Source organism: Temnothorax nylanderi, unplaced genomic scaffold, assembly GCF_030848795.1.
Source record: "Temnothorax nylanderi isolate EJ_2023f unplaced genomic scaffold, tnyl_v1.0 TNYL_tig0384_pilon, whole genome shotgun sequence".
NCBI lineage: Eukaryota > Metazoa > Arthropoda > Insecta > Hymenoptera > Formicidae > Temnothorax > Temnothorax nylanderi.
This window is the reverse complement of record NW_027249446.1, coordinates 89,366-111,330: the sequence shown is the minus strand read 5'-3', so window position 1 is coordinate 111,330 and position 21,965 is coordinate 89,366. Positions and strand designations below refer to the sequence as shown.

At 33.5% G+C, this 21,965-nt stretch overlaps 1 protein-coding gene across 2 annotated transcripts in view; it reads right to left on the bottom strand.

The window, feature by feature from the left end:
- LOC139782044 (dual specificity protein phosphatase 3) overlaps positions 1 to 10,710 on the bottom strand; it is a 55,077-nt gene extending 44,367 nt beyond the window's left edge. Inside the window, exon 1 of one of the 2 annotated variants that reach the window (XM_071720957.1) lies at positions 10,466 to 10,710. In XM_071720957.1, the coding sequence (XP_071577058.1) occupies positions 10,466 to 10,483 (18 nt within the window). In that variant the 5' untranslated portion in view covers positions 10,484 to 10,710. Of the gene's footprint in view, positions 1 to 7,880; positions 7,899 to 10,465 lie in introns of those variants that run through there. The other variant, XM_071720958.1, reaches the window with a different exon arrangement.
- Positions 10,711 to 21,965: the final 11,255 nt, after the last annotated feature.

Here is a 21,965-nt window from a genome sequence, read left to right as displayed (position 1 = left end):
TCGTACCCGACTAATACTCCTAAATCAGCTTTTCTATCCCACTTACTTTTCCTTTTAACTTCCGGAACTCTAACAAAAACTCTACTTCCGTATAATTTTAAATTCTTAATATCGGGCTTTTCTCCCATCATAATCTCATACGGAGTCTTTTTCTCAAATGTATTTGCCAATGTTCTATTTTTCAAATAAACAGCCGTCTTGACTACCTCTGGCCAAAATCTATTATGTATTTTCGCATCGGACAATAAACATCTAGCCGTATCCATTACCGACCTATTGTATCTTTCCGCAGTTCCGTTCAACTCGTGAACATACGGAGGGCACGGTTCAATGTAAATTCCCTTTTCTTTAGCAAAATTATATATATCTTTATTCAAAAATTCTCTCCCGTTATCGCATCTTAAACGCTTTATTCTTTTACCAGTTAGATTTTCTAATTGATTTGCATATGTTACAATACAGTCATAAACTTCATTTTTTTCTTTCATCGTGTAAACTTTCCCAGCCTTACTATAATCGTCAATTAAAATTAGAAAATATCTTTCACCCCTATAACCTATGGTACTATGCGGTCCGTTTACATCTGCATGAATAATTTCAGCTATATCTTTTGCTCTATGTCTATTATTTTCAAAACTAGTGTTAGTCATTTTATTTTGTATACAAGTACCGCATTTCAAATAGTCGCTCTCTAAATTATTTGGTAACCCATCAACTAGGTTATTTTGACTCAGAATATTCAAGTACTTGAAATTTACGTGACCTAATAGTCTATGATACTTTTCCTTTAAAGTCATATTCTTATTTACATTTTCTGTTACATAATTTTGTTTGTTCTCAACAAAGCTATTGATCTTGTACAAATTATTTACTTTATTAGCTACTGCTATCAGTTTATTTTCTCGTGTATAAATTTTTGAAGTATTTCCCATTGATATTATTTTCGCGTTATCAGCAATTTTTCCAAAACTCAATAAATTTCTATCCATTTCTTTTACAAAAAATACATCTTTAAGTTCTACTTCTGTTTCATCATAATTTGTTACGAACTTAGTTACTATATTTCCTATTTTCGTTGCCTTCAATATTCGACCATCACCTATTTTTACACTAATTGGATTTTCAAGTCTATTTGATTCTACAAAATACTTTTCATCATTTATTATATGGTCCGTACATCCGCTATCTAAGACCCATTCGACTCTATTTTCGCAATTATTTACCTCGACGTTATATCCTACCCTATTGTCTACCTCTGTTGTGAAAGTCATCCTTCCTTGATCTGCGCTTTGACGATCTTGCCGTTGTTGACCGCCTCGTCCTCGTTCACCTGCGCCTCGGCCTCGGTGACCGCTGCTGCCTCTGCCGTAGCTGCTGTCTCGTTGCTGCTGAGGCTGATAGCGCGCGCCTCCTCGCGCTTGCTGCTGTCCTCCTCCCCTCGGACCTCTCCAAGAAGTTCCCGCGCTGCTCTGGCTCGTGCATTCGTGCTGATAATGTCCTTGCTTTCCGCATTTATAGCACGTTCTGTCCTTTTTCATCTCACTTTTGAATACATTCGAATTTCCACTTTTATTTCTTAAATTTTGATTTTCATCTTTTTCTTTGTCTTCATACATTTTAATTTTATTAATTACGTAATCCACAGTTCTATCTCCTTCGGGTAGTACGTCGACTAAATCTCCGATATGGCTTAATGAACTTGGTAGCGTTCTTAACACGTAATTTAATTTTTCCTTTTCAGTCACTGTCGCTCCGGCATTTTTCAATTCGATTATTAGTTTTTCAAAGTCACTGTAAAATTCACTTGTTCCTGTGTAGTCTTTCAATTTAATCCTTTCTAATTTATTTCTTACACAAATCTGTAATGCGGTTGATTCACGCAAATATAGTTTGTCTAATTTCTTGATTATTTCATAACTTGTAGTTTCTTCATTAATGAACTCCATTTGTCTATTTGACAAAGCACTATATATATAGTTCATCGCTTTTAAGTCAATCTCATTCCACGTGGCTTCATTTTCCGTGTCGATTCTCTCTCGTTGAATAACCTTCTCGCATTTTTTCATTCTCAAAAATACAGTTATTCTTTTTTTCCATGTACTGTAGTCGTTTCCATCAAAAATTGGTAGCGTCATCTTGAACTCGTCCGCCATGTCGACTCGTCTATAATCCTCACTTCCGTTTTCTTCAGTTGATTCCTCTTTGACTTGTAAATCACTTTTGGTTTCACTGCCAAATGTTCCCACAACCATAACGGAACTTTCCCAAACTTTTCACTGAACCACGCTCTGCTACCATGTTAAGTTTAGTGATGCGTGGAGTGGTAAGTTTGGGTGAAGTCAATTAAACGATGAGAATTAACGAGTTTATATTCAATACACTATATACATCTATATACTGTATATGATACGCTGGAGCGCTCGACCGCGTGTCGGCCCCGAGAGAGTCTCATATCTTTCTGCGTATGCTCGCACCGCGCGTCGCTTGTACACATCTATGCTTACGTGCTCGTTGCGTGCTCGTTGCGTGCTCCCTCAGTGTCGCTCACAAGGGAACCTCGCGAAGTGGAAAATTCTGATTTTAATGAAACTTTCCACACATGTAGGGGGAGTAAAAAGATGAATTTAGATATTTTTTGTAGCGGCCCAAAAACGGTTTTAAGGGGTGAAACCACTGCTCATATGTAGAGCGGTTTTTTGCTTTTCTCGATATATCTCGAAAAATATTTGAGATATCAAAAAATGTTTCAAATAAAAGTTTTATAGTAAAATCTCCTCTATTCAAAAACATTAATATAATATTTTTTAAAAATAATTTTTTAAACAAAACTTTTTTTTTCAAAATTTTGTTAATGTTGTTGAATAGAGGAGATTTTACTATAAAACTTTTATTTGAAACATTTTTTGATATCTCGAATATTTTTCGAAATATATCGAGAAAAGCAAAAAACCGCTCTACATATGAGCAGTGGTTTCACCCCTTAAAACCGTTTTTGGGCCGCTACAAAAAATATCTAAATTCATCTTTTTACTCCTCCTACATGTGTGGAAAGTTTCATTAAAATCAGAATTTTCCACTTCGCGAGGTTCCCTTGTCAGTCATACATATACATGTACTTACATGACTAAGCTAAATTTACTCATTTCTCAACAGTTTTTACTTATTAAACATTATAATATCAATTGTAAATTACATATTGTGAACAATTAAATTGATTTTAATTTGGCAGTTTTTCTTGTATAGTGAGTAATATACTTATAATGTTTTGTGCTTTTTTTTAGGAAATACATTTGTGATACAAGGCCATGAAATTATTCCATTGTACGATTATGTACATTTACAAAAAGGAGTCCGTAATAATCTCCTAACAAAAGATTTACTTGTTAAATATAATGAAGGTGAGAATAAACGATATGCTTGTTGGAAGGACATTCAACAAGCGTACGAAATGGATCAACATTCCTTTCTGAGGCAGCGGCAAATGCCCAAATTAACAAAGAAACATGTTATACCTGCATTAATACCAAAGATGAAAGTAAAATATGCAACACAGGTATTAAGTCACACTGTAGCGAACTTTATGGATGTGGTGCTAAATTTTAATAAAGATACAGTAAACTATTATGCGGGTCTGCAATGTGTGCTTTTCATTTAGCGACTTAAGTCGACACAAGCGTCATTCTGTCTCTTTTCAACATCTAGTGAGCAACAAAGATAGAATGACGCTTGTGTCGACTTGTGTCGTTATATAACTGGAAAGCACCTAATGCGAGTTGCAAGTCGTGAGTCGTAAGAAATTGACCAATCACAATCGAATTTGAGAAGAATCATTGATTGTAATTGGTCAATTTCTTACAACTCACGACTTACGACTCGCATTGTAGACCCCGCATTAAAATATAAAATAAAATTTTTGTATCAAGTAAAAGTTTGGAAGTAAATAATTCTGCGGTTAAAAAATATAAAGATTGTCGTAGCGAAGTGTAATATAAATAATAAAAATTAAATAAATAATAAAAATTAAATAAATAATAAAAATTAAATAAATAATAAAAATTAAATAAATAATAAAAATTAAAAATTAAATTTTGTCATAGGTAGTATGACAACTCAATTCGGTGAAAAGTTATTACCGCAGAGTGCCGCTGAAACAGCAGACGTCATATTATTTTTCGACGATCTGTTTGATTCCTTTAATGGGAAAAAAGGACAAGGCCTCACAAGTATAATAAATGCGACAAGTGCACATGTACAATTTTGGCAAGAAGCAGTACAAAAACTTCGTAGAATGGAATACGTTGAACAAGAAAACCACAGGCCTTTACGAAGAAGTAAACCAAAATGTCTGAAAAATTGGATATGGACAATCCAAGGCAGTATCTATTTGTGGAAAACATTACAACAGTGTGGATTACCAGCACTGAATTTAAAATATATTAATCAGGACATTATAGAAAATTTTTTCAGCCGAGTTAGAGACCACGGTCATAGGAATAACAACCCTTCGCCGCATCAATTCAGTGCATCTTTTAAAACGCTACTATGCACAAATTTGACCTCAAAGAAATCCCTATCTTCCAATTGTGAGGAGAGTGACGAAGGCACATCATTGACCTAGCGTCTCCAAACAAGGAAGACAATACAGACGTGGAATATTCTGAACCTGCGATACCAGAAACAACGAACACCGAAATATACGTGGATGCGCAAAAAATCGTGAGAAATATAATAAGAAATAAAGTAGCAATTGAATGTTTTGAATGCGCAGAATGTGTGAAAGGTGACAGAATTTTGGAAGAAATTAAGAAGAAAGTAAAACTTGCAGAAATACGATTTCCTTACTTCTGCTATACATGCAAAATAAAGGAGAAATTAATACAAATCTTTTACGAAGATAAATCTATTATGAAGACGATACATTGTCCCACTCTGCAGCAGGCCTTAGATGAGGAAATAGCACAAGAATTTATAATTAAATGGTGCAAAATTATTAATAATATTTTAAACGGAAGGGCAGAAATGCAAGAAAAGACAAATTTTATGTTCAACGAAGCAAAAAGAATAAGCAATAAATTTAATAAAAAGATTAAATAGAAAATCTGAATATAAAGACATCTTCGTAAGTATCTTTCTTTATGAGATAAATTTTGCACTGCTAACACTGTATATGTACTAATTATTCATTGTCATTTATTTTGCAAACCGATAAATTATGGACTGAATCTCCTGGGAGCATTTATTGCAAAAGATTTATAGTGAATTTGGACGTTTGTACTAGTGCACACTGAGTGCACACTAAAGCTTGTTCATAATATCTGTGCTTATATTAAAGGTCGCTTAAATACACGTTTAAAAACTTTTTAGCCAATAAAACAATCTGTATAGATTTTGTACAGATCATTTTACTGGCTAAGAAGTATTTCAAAAAGTATTTAAAATGATCTGTAAATATAAGAATTAACTAATAATAAGAACAAGCCTTAGTGCGCAGTCAGTGTGCACTAGTGCAAGCGCCCAAATTCGCTATTAATTGGAAACAACACGGCAACAATATGAAAACAACACGAAGGAATAGCAATCTGCTTTATCCCTTTCGATGGGAACAATAAGAAACGCCCCAGGCCGATTTTGAAGCAAGAAACCGCTCACGCTCAGCTGTGATTTTCTACTTCTCCCTTCTTTTTTTTACTTTTAATTTACGTTTTTTATCTTTAATTTTACGTAAAGTTTATTAGAAAACAGCGGTATTATTATGTTAATTTCTAATGGACAATCATTAGGACACTTTTTTTTGTTTTCAATTATTGACGTTGCTTAAAGAGAAGTAGTAAGTAGCTACTAACTAGCACAAAGAGATCTCTTTATTTTTAGTTTATAAACGTTGTTAAACTCACCGCGGTTTCTTCAACCTATAACTCAATATAACGCGTAATTTTTTTTATTTTGTAGCATTTTATCAGTAAATGCTACCGTGTCTTTTCTTTTATAACCACGTATAATCGTTGGCAGGTATCTAATTTTTCATGATTTAATAGCGATTTAAACGTAATAATGACTCGCTTGCAAGACACATTTGCATGCAAATTTATATTCAAGTGAAATTCAACGATATTTGTATAGATTATGCATTTTTATTATATAAATATACAATATTATTTTTAACCATTGCTCTTTTTTTTACCTAAGACTAACATTTTAAATGTACACGGTATGTGTCGATATGTGATTTAAGGCTGCGGTCCATTTGATGCTACAAATGCTTCGAAGCATTCTTCTTCTCCTTTCTTTCAATGAAGAAAGAAGAAGAAAAAGAACGCTTTGAAGCACTTGTAACATCAAATGGACCGCAGCCTTAGTTCCTAGCGTAGGGTGTCCTATGTCAGAGGGCGCCACTAACGCTGGTCACGCGAAATACATGGGAGTTTATAGGCCCTGCTTGATAGTTTGTTACTCTCTTGCAAAATTAACACACTAGCTACGATATTGACAATGTCGACCTTACAAGCGTGCTCTCCACAGACCTTCAAATAGTACGTATTTTATATTAGAATTATTTTTCTGTAACACGGCGTAATTTTAATTTAGAAAATTTAATTTTCAGCTATGCGTACGATACCAATGTTGTCGTCTGCGTGCTATATTTAATTTTAATAACGATAGCGTTAATGTAGCAAGTTTTGTCAACCAGTTGCGTTAAAATAGACACTGAAGATGGTTCAATGTTTTATAGAACCGAAACGTCTGTAATTGTATTGTTATACTTTTAATATATTGACACTTAAATCTTGTCACGGCTCGATGCTCTTTATTCCTTAATTTTAATTTTTAATTCTGTGAGCCTTTTGGATTATATTTTATTTTAATTAAATATTTTTATTTTGTAGTGTTATCTCTTTAATTCTTTGTGATTAAAATGATTCTTTGTAATATTATAATTTTGTTAAAAAGAATTAAAGCTTGGGTTGGAACAAGAAGACCCTTGAATGGGAATAAAAAGATGGGGACGGCGCGTGCCACTCTTAGCCGCTAGGGGCGCTAGCGAAATTGGAGACACACCGAGCTGTCACCGAGTACCGAGCATATCGTTAACGAGAAAATCTGTGTACATAAACGTGAATATTTCGGAATTTTTTAACATGCCGGGAATGTGTGTGGCATATGGATGTAAAAATAAGGGAGGGCATCGGTTCCCGAGGGACAAGAATGACAAGATGATGAAAAATAAACGGTGGATCATCACTGCTATAAAACGCGAGGATTTATGTCCGAATACAAATTCGCGACTAAACATATGTTTCATTATATGTCTATTAATTTTATTGTAAACTCACTACTTTCAAAGTCGGTGGTAATATAATCCTCAGGTCTAAAGTGGTTTGTGCACAGCGAATTTGTATTCGGACATGAATCGCGTTTTATAGCAGTGATCCACCGTTTTTTCATCATCTTGTCCCTCGGGAACTGATGCCCGATGATATTTTTACATCCATATGCCACACACATTCCCCCGGCATGTTAAAAAATTCTCCAAACCTTTCTACTCATTAAACGTAAACATTATGACAAGTCTCCATTTTTGGTGCTGCCCTCTGCGCTGAGCTTGTCATCTCGCCGTGCCCATACGTACCACTTGAGTTTTATTTTTTAAAAATAGTTGCGCAACAATTATTTTTCAAAGTATATATATTCTCTTTGCAATTGGCGCAATTTAAAGATTTCACATCTTTTTTTGAAATACATATCACTTGGGTTGAGTTAGGTAACGCAATTTTGTGAATTATTTTGTTAGGGAGAAATAAAGCTACTATACATATCACTTGGGTTGAGTTAGGTAACGCAATTTTGTGAATTATTTTGTTAAAGAGAAATTAAGCTACTACCATTTAAGATTTTTGGATTTATATATATTCTCTTTGCAATTGGCGCAATTTAAAGATTTCACGTCTTTTTTTGAAATACATATCACTTGGGTTGAGTTAGGTAACGCAATTTTGTGAATTATTTTGTTAGGGAGAAATAAAGCTACTATACATATCACTTGGGTTGAGTTAGGTAACGCAATTTTGTGAATTATTTTGTTAGAGAGAAATAAAGCTAGCTACTACCATTTAAGATTTTTGGATTTATATATATTCTCTTTGCAATTGGCACAATTTAAAGATTTCACATCTTTTTTTGAAATACATATCACTTGGGTTGAGTTATGTAACGCAATTTTGTGAATTATTTTGTTAGGGTATAATATACAGAACGAAAATATGTCCACAATACAATTTTAAAAGATGGCTAAAAGATGTCTAATATCATGTCTTTTAGTCATCTTATAAGTTTCAGCTATAAGACGACATTTAGTGGGACATAAGTCATTTTTTAGTCATCTTTTAGTCGACTTTAAGCTTTAACGGAAAGACATCTAAGCCAAAAATTTGTCATCTTTTAGTCATCTTTGTGCTGTCTAGGAAAGATATATAGTTATCAGCCAAGGGTAGTAAGAATGTATCAAATATGTGGAATAATGTAGTAAATTATTTATAACTTCATTTATAACCTATAAGCTGTTAACTAATTTTTTATTAGAAATTGATTTCTATGTACCTTGGAACATAACGGTTGATGTACCTTGGAACTCTATTTCAAAAGTATATTAGCTAATTGTTATCTTTATATAACTTTTAGTTATTTGTTTAACTACAATTTTTTCTATTTTTACTGATAGCTAGAGTAATTGGAAGCTATTTGTTTGTATTATAGCTACCATGCCACGTAGTAAACGTGGAATAAGAAGGCCAAGGCCGGATGCTGGTGCTTTGATATCTGCTGTAAATGCAGTTTTAGGAACTGAAATGACGAAAGTATCTCACTGAGAGAAGCAACAAAAATATATAATGTAAAATTTTATTGTTCGTTAAAAGATGCTAAATAATTTATTAGAAATAAGCGTTGATATTATTTTATTGTATTTTTTTTATTTTTGCCTTTTTGTTTATTTTATTAATAAATATTTTATTGGAGAGAAAAATAAAAGCAGTTAATAAAAACACGCAAAATTACTTATTATGAACGGTTGTTTTTATTTATGACAATAATGATTTATCTCGTTAGATTTGATTGTCATTTTCAGTTTAATAATTGACCAAGGGTGTAACTAAATTTAATAAAATATTATATTTCTTTGAAAAAAATTACTTTTTTTAAATTAAAATTTTTCATAGGTGTTCCAAAGTACAAAAGAGAGTATTCCAAGGTACATCAAGCTGCTGTACCTTGAAACAAAAGAGTGACGCCAAAAACAGATCAAAAATCGCCTGTTTCGCCACTCTTGAAATCCGACTTGAATTTGGTGCTAAACGATAGTTATATATAAGACATTAATCCTCTGAAAGTTTCAGATTGAGCCCACTCTTTATCTCCACAATATGATGGGTCAAAGTTCGCATTGTTGCAGCCATATAATGACAATTATATGGTATCTCGGCTATGGACAATACAATGGGATCGATATACCCAACCCTGATATATGCAATGTGTCAATAACCATTCCTAAAAAGCGTTAAAGGAGTATATCAAAACGTATACATGGTTCATGCAACGTGAGAGGCACGGAGACTCACGCTAATCAAGCACCCCAAATCGTGAGAGGCACGGGGACTCACGCTAATCAAGCACCATCTGAAATGGGTCAGAACAGTTGATAAGGATGTTGATGCACAATGCAAACTTTGACCCCTCATATCTTGAAGATAAAGAGTGGGCTCAATCTGAAACTTTCAGAGGATCAATGTTTTATATATAACTATCGATAGATCGTTTAACACCAAATTCAAGTCGGATTTCAAGGGTGGCGAAGCAGGTGATTTTTGGCGTCACTCTCCAATTATAAAAAATTACTGTATTCTCTTACCAGATAGTAATAAAAATTAAGGTTTTTTTTATACTAAAATATATATATATGTACTTTAATAATATATTTTTTTTCAAAATTTTTAAATTAAAACTGGCTCATTGTCAGAAAAATCAAAAACTTAAAAGTGTTCTGAGGTACAGCATCTTCCCCTAATATTGTAATATATTTCTCATATTAATATTTTTGACTTAAAATTATTATGTTTTTCCATATTTTTAAGATTATTTTAGCTTATCTCAAAGTAGCAAATCACACGAAAGATAAATTATACTTTACAAAATTAAAACCTTATTTATAACTGTATTCAATTCTGTTTTATATAATTACATCTGTAAGTTTTTTAATTCTGAGAATCATTTATAATCTCATAAAATGATCTCTATATTCTCCCGCATTGGGATTTTACTATTTGTATTTGCCATACGATCATTTCAGGAGTCCAACAAAAATTATTCAAATTTTACTTTATAGACCAAAAGGCATAAATAAATAAATATAAATATAAATTTTAATTGAAATCTGATATTAAGCATGTCTTCTAAAAATTTATATAATACTTACACTGTGTTTTCTCTCCATGTTGGTAGGTTATATTTATGCCAATCGAATCAAATACATTAAAAGTACACTCTTTATACCTTAAACAATTTTCTTTAATTTGAAATCAATAGTTAATACTATCTCGAATAATCTTTTTGTTATCAATAAAAATCTATATATATACAATAAAAATAAGATCTCGTTTGCAGCTAAATTACACAAGCAGAGTATTCAGGGCTGCGTTCCAAAATTCACTCTTGGTAATTAAAATCTATAGTTTACGTCACGTACATACACTATAGCATTTTAGTTAACTAGAGTGAATTTTAGAACGCATCCCAGAGTAATAATACCTTCCCTCTTAGGGCTCATACACAAGTAGAAGAATATAAAAGGCCATCGCACACAAAATGACATGACTGCATATGCATAGCAATGGCATAGCATGAGACCGTCTGCACCAATGAGCATCTAATATAAAGTCGCCATATTGATTTACATAAGATGCTCATTGATTCACGGTTTTAAGCTATTAATAAAGGTCTATCCAGACAAACTTGCATAGCGCATAAACATAAGCATAAGAAAATTGATTGGTCCATATATGTGCATAAGAAAATAGACCAATCCATTTCTTTATGCATATGCTTATGCACCTATGCAAGTTTGTCTGGATTGACCTTAAAGCGGGGAGCACACACTTCTGCACAACGCATAATGCGTAAGCATAAGAAAATTGATTGGTCCATACACATGTGCATAAGGAAATAGACCAATCAATTTTCTTATGCTTACGCATTATGCGTTGTGCAGAAGTGTGTGCTCCCCGCTTTAGGCCTTTACACACGAATTGACACATTAACACAGACCGATTTACACCGAAGTTATAACATCGATGTTATAATTACTGACGTTAGATGCCGTGTAAACATTCTTTTATGACGAAGTTATTACATCGATGTAGTATTAACTCAAAGTCGTTTGGTGAAGAGGCTTAGGATTATTACATCGATGTAAAAAGGACGTGTAAACGGTCGCAGTGTGACACGGTCGTATACACAGGTCGCGAAACTCCCGTGGTGGGGGTATGTGCGATCGTATGGTAAAAGTGAAAACAATAGGTATATATATAGCTTCAAATTACTTGCTTATAAAGTTTTGTTTCTTACAAAGTTTTAAATGACAAGAAGACGTTTTATTATTTACACAAATTGTATAAATAATGTAAAAATTACGGAAATTATTTGTATAATTTAAATTTTATTTAATAACACCAAGCATTAATAACACGAAAAGCATTAATTATTCTTGAAGGATTGAAAGTTTCGTAATGGTTGAAAAAAATGTAATTAAGTATACTTAAAACATTATGCATGCAATATGAAACAATTATGTAGATAATTTCCTAGTATTTTTTGAAGGATTTGAAATAACAATATCTGTATGAAATATTATAAATATATTTATATATGTATATATTAGGTACATTTACATTTATCTATATATATAAAGGAAGATGTCCTGACTGACTTACTCATCAACGCCCAGCCTAAACCTCTGAACCGAATTTTTACCAAAAGTATATGAAATAGGGGTAAAATTTTCCGGGGAATGCCACTATGTGTATAGTTTTTTGTTACCGATTTCCTGGAAACCGGTTTTTTTAATTTTTCTAATTTTTCGGGAAATAATTGGCCGAATCTCAAAGAATTATAGATCAAATTTCTACCAAAAGTATATGAAATAGGGGTAGAATTTTCCGGGGAGTGCCATAATGTGTATAGTTTTTGTTACTGATTTTTTGGAAACCGGTTTTTTTTATTTTTTTTATTTTTTCGAAAAATAATTGACCGAATCCTAAAGAATTGTATATAAAACAGGGGTAGAATTTCCCGGGGAGTGTTATAAACTGTATAGTTTTTCGTTACCGATCTTTTTGGGAACCGGTATCTTTTTGGAAATCGGTTACGAAATTTTTCCAATTTTTTAAGGAAATAATTGAGTGAATCTCAAAGAATTGTATACGACGGAATTGAATTTCAGTCGATAAAAAAGTAATATTTTTCAATTTATAGCATTTTAGAGAGGGAGAGAGAGAGAGAGAGAGGGAGAGGGAGAGAGAGAGAGAGAGAGAGAGAGAGAGAGAGAGAGAGAGAGAGAGAGAGAGAGAGAGAGAGAGAGAGAGAGAGAGAGAGAGAGAGAGAGAGAGAGAGAGAGAGAGAGAGAGAGAGAGAGAGAGAGAGAGAGAGAGAGAGAGAGAGAGAGAGAGGGAGGGAGAGGGATCAATATAAAATCGATCTTCACATCAATTTCGGTATTCAGGTGGTCACAGCTTTGACATTCATCGATATCGAAATCTTTGAAAAATCGATATATTTCGTATGATAACTAGAGCGCTTTTATAACGTTTTTTGCTGTCATAATAGTCTGCAAACGGAGGGATTCCAACCTCTTTGCTTGAAGAATTATTTGATATTTATGAAAAATATAGCAATCGAATCAATGTCGAATCGATGTCAATTTGAACTCTAATGAGGAAATTCACCCGACATAAAAAAAATTATATTTATTTTGAAATTTTATTACTACTTTTTAACTAAATTTGTTTCTTAAGATGCAACCTATGATTATAAATATTTTCTCGTACTTGAAAAACACACTTACCTTAATGGGATTCGAACTCGGGACCTCTGGATCGTGAGCCAACCGTCTTACGTGGTAGACTACTTCTTAATTTGATGTAAGTGTTATATATAGTCTACATGTGTCATAACCAGCACAAATATATAATTTTTCAAAAATTCTTAAGAAACAATTTCAGTTTAAAAAAAGTAATAAAATTTCAAATCGGATATGCGAATATAATTTTTCCTTAATGTCGGGTGAATGTCAGAAACCAGTGCCGGCTCATTACAAATAGGCCTATTAACAGAATAATAGAATAATGACAGTCTTGATGTGTGTATTAACCATACTCACGACATGAAAATGCCTTCTCACATGAAATTGCACTCGAAACATATTCAGAGCGCGTGCTCCGTTTCTAACTAGTGGGAAATAGTAATCGAATCGATGTCGAAACTATGTCAAATTGATGTCAAAGAGTTCAAATCGACATCGATTCGACATCGTTTCAACATCGATTTGATTGCGTACATCATGCATAATTCTTAATTATTCGGCGAAGTTGCCCCAATATATTTTGAGAATATGTTATAATAATATATTTTAAATGTTTATAATATTTTTTAAATAAATTTATAATTAATTAATAATATAATAATAACTCATTATTCTCACTAAAAAAAAATAACTTATCGTTATACCATAACTCGTTTTTCTCATTGAAAAACGTAATTTCCGGCAACAAATTTTTCATATAACAACATATCAAGAGACACGGTAGTGTCTCGCGCCAAGTACACGCGGAGCGAGACAGACCGTGACTCTTTTACGCGACGCGACGATTTGCAAGTACTCGAAATGTTGAGATCTCGATAACGAGTGAACGGATCAAGTTCTAAATAGGCTTGATCGATAGCTTGGGGTCGATTTGGGGGGGGTCCGTTCTTTTCATTTTTCCGCTACGTGCCCTACGAGCGGAGATATTGCGAGCAAAAGTCGAAATGTGAAAATTTTATATTAAGATACGTCGTCGTTAAGATACGTCGACGCTCTCATTCAATATATATATGTCTACAGAGAAAACGTCACTTTCACTTTTTCGACACTGGCGGCTGCCGGCGTTAGTATCGCAGTGCAGTGCAGTGCAGTGCAGTGCAGTGCAGACAGTGCAGACAGTGCAGCGCGCTGTCACAGTCATCATAGACAGTCAGTTAACCAGTTAACCTATGTGCATAAGGCTGCGTTCGGAAACGTCACCCGGGTACACGCGGGTATACTTTCTTCTTCTAACTTGCTGAGATAGAAAGAGAAGGGAGTATACTCGGGTGACGTTTCCGAACGCAGCCTAACATGGATAATATTGCGATCTCACATAAAGGTATACATAATATATCTCGTACATGATGGTGAATGGCTTGTGTGGTGGCATTTGTTGTATATTATATTGCGTATTATTTTACATAAAGTTTTTTAATAAAATTGTATTAAAACATTCTTTGCTTGTCATCCCCCTTTTACATTCACGCAAAGTCATCTTTTATCTTCAGATTCGATGATTCAATGAGTTAAACATCCTTTGTAAATTATATTTGGTCGAAATTGGGAATGAAATTTAGAGCGGTCATTATGAATCAGGTGATTTGTACGTACTCCCGAGAATCAAGTAAGGTAATACTTAAGGAGAGCTCCCTCCTCACCGATTTCGCTGAATTTAGGCTTAATCGACGCGTTTTTGCACAAAACGAACGAATCTGGCAGAAAAAAGTCCCGCTCTGCCCCGCGAAGCGAGATATTAACTGTTAAAGTTGACGACTATCAGGTTATGAAACCTGTCATACCGACGCTATGTAGCACCTGTAGCGACTGGTTTTACACTTGTTTGAAACATACATTGTTTTTTTTTACATATTTTTTGCTGGATTTTTTTTCATAATGTGTTTTTTCGGCATCGAAATATGAGATTACTTGTATCAAAGCAACAGAGAATATTTTGGAACACAAATTATTTCTGTTACAGATATTAAGCGTTGAATTAAGTTAACGAAACAGAAATAAAATTGTTAAAGCAAAGAACAGTTGGTATATGAAAAGTACATATTTATATGTACTTTTCATATACCAACTATTCTCTGCTTTAACAAATTATTTCTGTTACAGATATTAAGCGTTGAGGTTAACGAAACACAGTAATATGATTATTTAATGGATATATCGAGCCTTATTTAATAAATAAAGAAATACAGTGTTCAAAATGTGGTGATAAATTAATAATTGATACAAGTAATCGCATATTTCGATGCCGAAAAAACACATTCTGAAAAAAAATCCAGCAAAAAATATGTAAAAAAACAATGTATGTTTCAAACAAGTGCAAAACCAGTCGCTACATAGCGTCGGTATAACAGGTTTCATAACCTGATAGTCGTCAACTTTAACAGTTAATATCTCGCTTCGCGGGGCAGAGCGGGACTTTTTTCTGCCAGATTCGTTCGTTTTGTGCAAAAACGCGTCGATTAAGCCTAAATTCAGCGAAATCGGTGAGGAGGGAGCTCTCCTTAAGTATTACCTCAAGTAATATCTACTATCGATCGATTAAAAGTAGTCCAAGTATACCTGAAGACCTAAATTCACGATTACTACATAATATCCGAAATATTCAAAAAACAAATTCGCGGATAATGCTAAATGATCCACTTATTGTTCAACATCGCAGGCAAAGCCCTTACACACATGCATAAAATCGTACATCAACTGCGTGATATCAAAATCATTTGATACGTGTGACATTTAATCTTGAATTATACGCTCTCAAAGCACAAAGTGCACTGCTGTTTAGAATGATGCATCTGCATTTAATTTTAGCTGAATATGTTGATGACATCAACAGCTAGGAATTTTTTTCTTGATAATTATACATTGCTTTTACTACTGGAATAATCAACAATCAACAATTTAATTTCAATTAACATTATAATCACTTAATATCTTATGTTATCTTTTTATGTTAGTTTGTACCTATATTATTAATTATATATTACATATAATTATTTTTTAATACATATAATTTTATCTGTTATTATCATATCGGAGTTACTGAAGAAATAAGAAATACGTGTTTTCAATCACTTCTGTCCTAGTTTGTCTCATATTATATCAAAAATCAAATCGTAATCGATCTATGGATCCTTGCCAGCGCTTGCAGCGTGCTACATTCGAGATATGTACCGAGAAATCCTTCGCACATAGTTAGAAAGCGGTCTTGTGCCACTTATTATACAAGTGCCTTTATATCCAAAGAGGGCCAGAGAGTACACGGCGCTTTTTCGTCGTTCGACTTGTCTGACGATCGACCGCGGCCGTATATTAAACGGGGATTGACCAAACAGCAACATGCGACCCCAAATAGCGCTTCGTAAGAGTCTCGTGTAACCCAGTATCGAAACTAGAGATAACACTTACCATTACATTATATATTACATTAAATAGAAGGCATGGGTCGTGAGCGTTTAATACCGACCCATTTCGATCAGAAGATAATAGTTCAAAGTTCAATTTCACTTGCTTCCTGACTATCTTGGAAGTTGATTAAAAATAAAGCTGAAAGTATGTTGTGTATAAGAACAGTATTTGTCGCACAATGGAAATGGAGAGAAAATGAAATAAATACACAATTTATAAAATCTATTTTAAATACGCGAAGCAATATCGAAATGGAGAAAAGTCTACAATTCTTAAAATCTACTTTAAAATATAAAATCTAGAATGTACTTTTTTGTTTATATAAGTTAAATATATGTCGTTCTTCTTTTAATTCCTTTAATTGTATCTTATTAGGAATTGCGAATTTTTGTATAGTCAAATTTTTGGAGATGGATATCCTCGTAAATGCAAGTCACGAGTGGTCGCATAATATAAAAAAAATTATATCCACGTGAGTGCATTATTCCAATTACGTACACGAAAAAGAACGATTCTGCACTTTTTATTTCCACATTTAATAAATTTGTATTGAGATATTCCAAAGTCATGTTCCCGGGGCGTTTCCCGGAGAAACTGCGCGTCTCAATTCTTTGCATTGCAATAACCACGTGAACATCCCTCGCTTATAAATTCTACTGGAATAACGTAGAATCGCGTAGAAAAATACATATATTCATACCTACGCATCAAGTGCATTTATGTGCATCACTGTTTATATCATGTTGTAATCGGAAAAATCTATATTCTCCTCCAATATCTGCATTTTTCGATAACAACGATTTATTTAAAAGAAACAAATGGTTTATTTTTAGAGAAACGTTCCTTCTTTCTGTAAAGGATACGCTGCAGTGTCTCACTTATGAAAGGATGTATGTACCTACTTTATGAAAAATATACTTGTCGCTATCAAGAAGTTTCTTGATTATTCTATCTCCAAGTATCATCGAGATATCTCATTGAGATCATTATTTCCCAAATCTAACTGATCAATCTACTTCTAGTGAAATAAAAAAAATTAAATTAACAATAACCTCTTACCTCATATTTCCCTCATAGATCGATATCTAATCGATGAAATAATAGACTTGTTATTTTTGACAGATCGCAATCTGCAATGCGCAACGCGCGAATTATGCGGTATTCTTCAAAAACAGCAAGGTCACGTTATCAGGGCGATAAAAATTCCACGGGGATAGTATATACATATACATATATAAATCGCAGACACGATCGCCGACGCAACAGGAGGAGCATATAGGTGCGGGCGATCGAAAGAAAGCAATAAAAAAAGGCACGGAATGTAAACTGCATGCGGGTGTAGCCAAATATGGGCAAGTGTGGTTTCTCGCTCTTCGATCAAGTAAACCTCCGGCCCTCTTTTTCCCTCGCAGACACCTTCGTATCCTTTCTTGTCGCCTCTCGCGAGGCGAAAAGGCGAGGGAGGAGAAACGCGCGCGTGAAAGAAGGATCCGCCGGGATCCGCGGGTGTGCCACACGAAAATCCCCCGGTCCTTAATCTCAAGAACCATAACGATAAAACAAACCGAGCTGTCTTGTTTCTCACGAGTACCGTACGTAAAGTTGCTAAGCCCCCCCGGACGTACAACGATAAATTAATCAGTTTTATCCTGCGAATTTCGGGTTACCTCCGTAGCGGTAACTCGAATTCGCACGTGGGCGTGCACTTGAGTAACCAATACCAATTTTGGTGTGTTCCTTAATTTTGAATAATTTATGTCCGTAGATAAATATAGCTTGTAATAAACAGCTCATGATAAATAAGATAATTCTGTATTTTACCCCGCCGTTCGAAGTTATATTTGTGACTTAATCTAACTAATTGCAAGTTAATTCTTTAGCGCGCGACAATATCGGATGTCTCGGATTATTCTGAATTTGGGTTGCTCCGCGCACGGATGCATTCTATCGACGTGGCAGCATGACAAAAGCGGTTAACGAGATCTCCTTGTACGGCCCAGACGTCTCGTTTTAGGCGAGTGCTCTCAGCGTGTAACTCCAGACTGTCGATCCTTTCTTCGTTAAGTGGGGTGCCTTTATTGCCTTTAAATGGCATCAAAATGGCACTGACGCGGCACGTTATGTAATGTAAGCGATCGAATAACGATCGTCGTAACATATATAGCTACTATCGATTACATTAAGTCATCCACGAACGATAAATATAATTAAAAGGTAAAGCGGGAAATAATTGAGTATCTAACTTAATCATAGTGTTATACGATAAAATGATGGACTCTGTTATAAATCGAAGATATATTTACGTCATCGCTTATTTGTGTGTTGATCACACATAATTCAATTTACAGTACAAAATGGATTTATTTTTAGACAGATCCCTAAATGCAAAACGTCTCTCTTTTTTTGCTATTTTTTACTAAAAATCTAGATAAACAAGAATCCGTGAACACCCTATCTTCCATCTCCAGACGATAGATGTAATCCTGCCTCCGAGTCGGATGTCGAGCGACTTATCGACTTCGTTCTCCTTCGTCGCGACCTATACATGTCGGCTACCTCCGCAATAGAAAACGAAGCCATTTACGGCGAGCATGGGGACATTGTCGTTTGTTTTCGAACCTGCGTATCGTTCGATCCCCCGAGAAAGTGGCCGTATGTCAAAATCTTGGCCTGGATATGAACGAGATGGGACGAAGTCTCCAGAAGCAGCAGCGGCGAGTCGCGCGATTTCGCCGTGGACACTGTGTGGACACTGTAGTTTTTATGACCGTCTCACGTGAGCAAAAATTCCATTATACTTGCTATTAAATTTTCATTATACTTATTTCTTCCTATTGTACGAAAAAAAATCATCTAATGACACAAAATCTTCTGTACAGATTTTCATGTATTCGCAACTTTGTATATAGGTATAATACAGCATAATATAACATAATTATTTATCCTGCTTTCTACATTTTATTACACTTAAGAGATTGTAATAAATTGCTTATAATTAAACTTTTGCCGTAAAATACTATTAATTATTATTTATAAGTACCTAATCAACTTTGTATAAAATAAGTATCTACAATAAGAATTAGAAAAAAATTAGGTATTTAAAATTATAAGTTAGAATTAAAGGGACTAGCTGCTTACTACAAATAAATGATATCAATCGTAAATATGTGTTTGTTTTAATGTAACCAAGACCTTTTTTAAAGGCCTAATGTTTTAGTACGTAATAACATATCTTCTAACTTAACTCTCGACTACTTGATTACGTCAGTAATGAAACGAATGAACGGGGACATACGCCTGCGGAAGCATTTAGGCGCATCAGTTGTCGTTCACCTTCTTAAGATCAATAAAATGCCAGGCGGGGCAAGGTCTGGTCTGTTCAGGTCTCGGCTCTTCTCATCAGTCGCCAATCGCATTAATTTATTTATACATATACTTTTATTAAAACAAAGAAAACCCGCAAACATCAACATTTATTTCATATTTATATAATTTTCACAACTTTATAATAACGACTTGCGATAATTTTTTTTCTTCAATTACCGCAATTATAGAATTTTCTCTAAAAAAAACTCTCGCTACTCCTCTGCAATTTATCTTTAGCTCAATATTTCCATTATTTTTGACGATTATAATTGAGAAAATTGGCCACAAGACCAACGTTCTAAAGCTAATCGTCACGAACCACAATTGGCTGGTCGTTTCAGTTGGTATATCATCCGCAGAAATGGAAACCGCACGCGACTCGCCCTGGCGCGCGCGTGTACATATATATCCGTACAAAATTACCTTTTTTAAAAAAAAAGGTAAAAAAAGGCGCCAAGTACACGCATAGTAGTGCATATGTATTATTATGTTGTTACCTCGAAAAAAACAAAGTGGTAGTATTATACCTTGAAATAACACCCTATACATACTGTTTATAAAATGCGTAATACTACAAAAAGGCGTGATATCCGTACAAAATTACCTTTTTTAAAAAAAAGGTAAAGAAAGGCGCCAAGTACACGCACAGTAGTGCATATGTTGTTACCTTGAAAAAAAAAAAAACAGTGGTAATATTATACCTCGAAAAAACCTAAGTAACAAGTGGTAGACGTAATCTTTGTATCTCGAAAAATTTCTAAAAAACCTAAGCAGTATATATGTTGTTACCTCAAAAAAAAAAAAAAAAAAAAAAAAAAAAAAAAAAAAAAAAACAGTGGTAATATTATACCTCGAAAAAACTTAAGTAACAAGTGGTAGAAGTAATCTTTGTATCTCGAAAAATCTTGAAAAAACCTAAGCAATAGTATCTTTATTTCCAAAAAATTATAACTAAAGTGATACACATCTCACAAAATTACGTTACCTCATCAAAAATAAGTCACGCTTCAAGTGATCTATTACAATTACAAAAAAAAAATGATATCTCTTTAAATTACAGCGCCAATTACAGAGAACATACACTGAGAAAACAAATTTGTTAATCTCAAGAAATATTTAGTTTGATATGTTCAACTAAACATTTTAGTTAGTTAACTAAACATTAGTTGAATTAATTAATTCTTAATTAAAGAAACGAAATAAATTGTTGATACAACTAATATTTAGTTAACTAACTAAAATGTTTAGTTGAACGTATCAGACTAAATATTTCTTGCGATTAACAATTTTTTTTTCTCAGTGTATTTTTCGAGATGCAAAGATTACGTCTTCCACTTGTTACTTAAGTTTTTTCGAGGTATAATATTACTGTTCTTTTTGAGGTTAACAAATTTTATTTATATTTAAATACAAAGTTTATTTTCAATAGAATAACAGATTGAATCATGAAGAATTACAGAGGTAACAGTACAAAATACAAATATTTTATTAAAATATTTAAACCCAACAAGGGAATACAAGGTATTTAAATACAAAGTTTATATATGTATTTTAAAATATTTAATCGCAAAGAATTACAGAGGTAACAGTACAATATACAAAATAAAAATATTTTATTAAAATACATAAATTTTTCTTATAAAAAAACTTGGCGCTGCTAGACCTTGAAATTAGGTCAGCGTGGTGTGTATGTGCGAGCGAGTGATATGGGTATGGGTAATGTGTGTGTGTGTGTGTGTGTGTGTGTGTGTGTGTGTGTGTGTGTGTGTGTGTGTGTGTGTGTGTGTGTGTGTGTGTGTATGTGTGACGGTGAATAATGTGGTTAGGTATAGGATAAGTTTAGATTTTTAAGTGCGTTAAACATTGTAAAAGCGATTACAATTAAGTATAGAATAAGTAATATTTACATGCGTAAAAGGTCTCTCTCTCTCTCTCTCTCTCTCTCTCTCTAGCAGCGCCAAGTTTTTTTATAAGAAAAATTTATGTATTTTAATAAAATATTTTTATTTTGTATATTGTACTGTTACCTCTGTAATTCTTTGCGATTAAATATTTTAAAATACATATATAA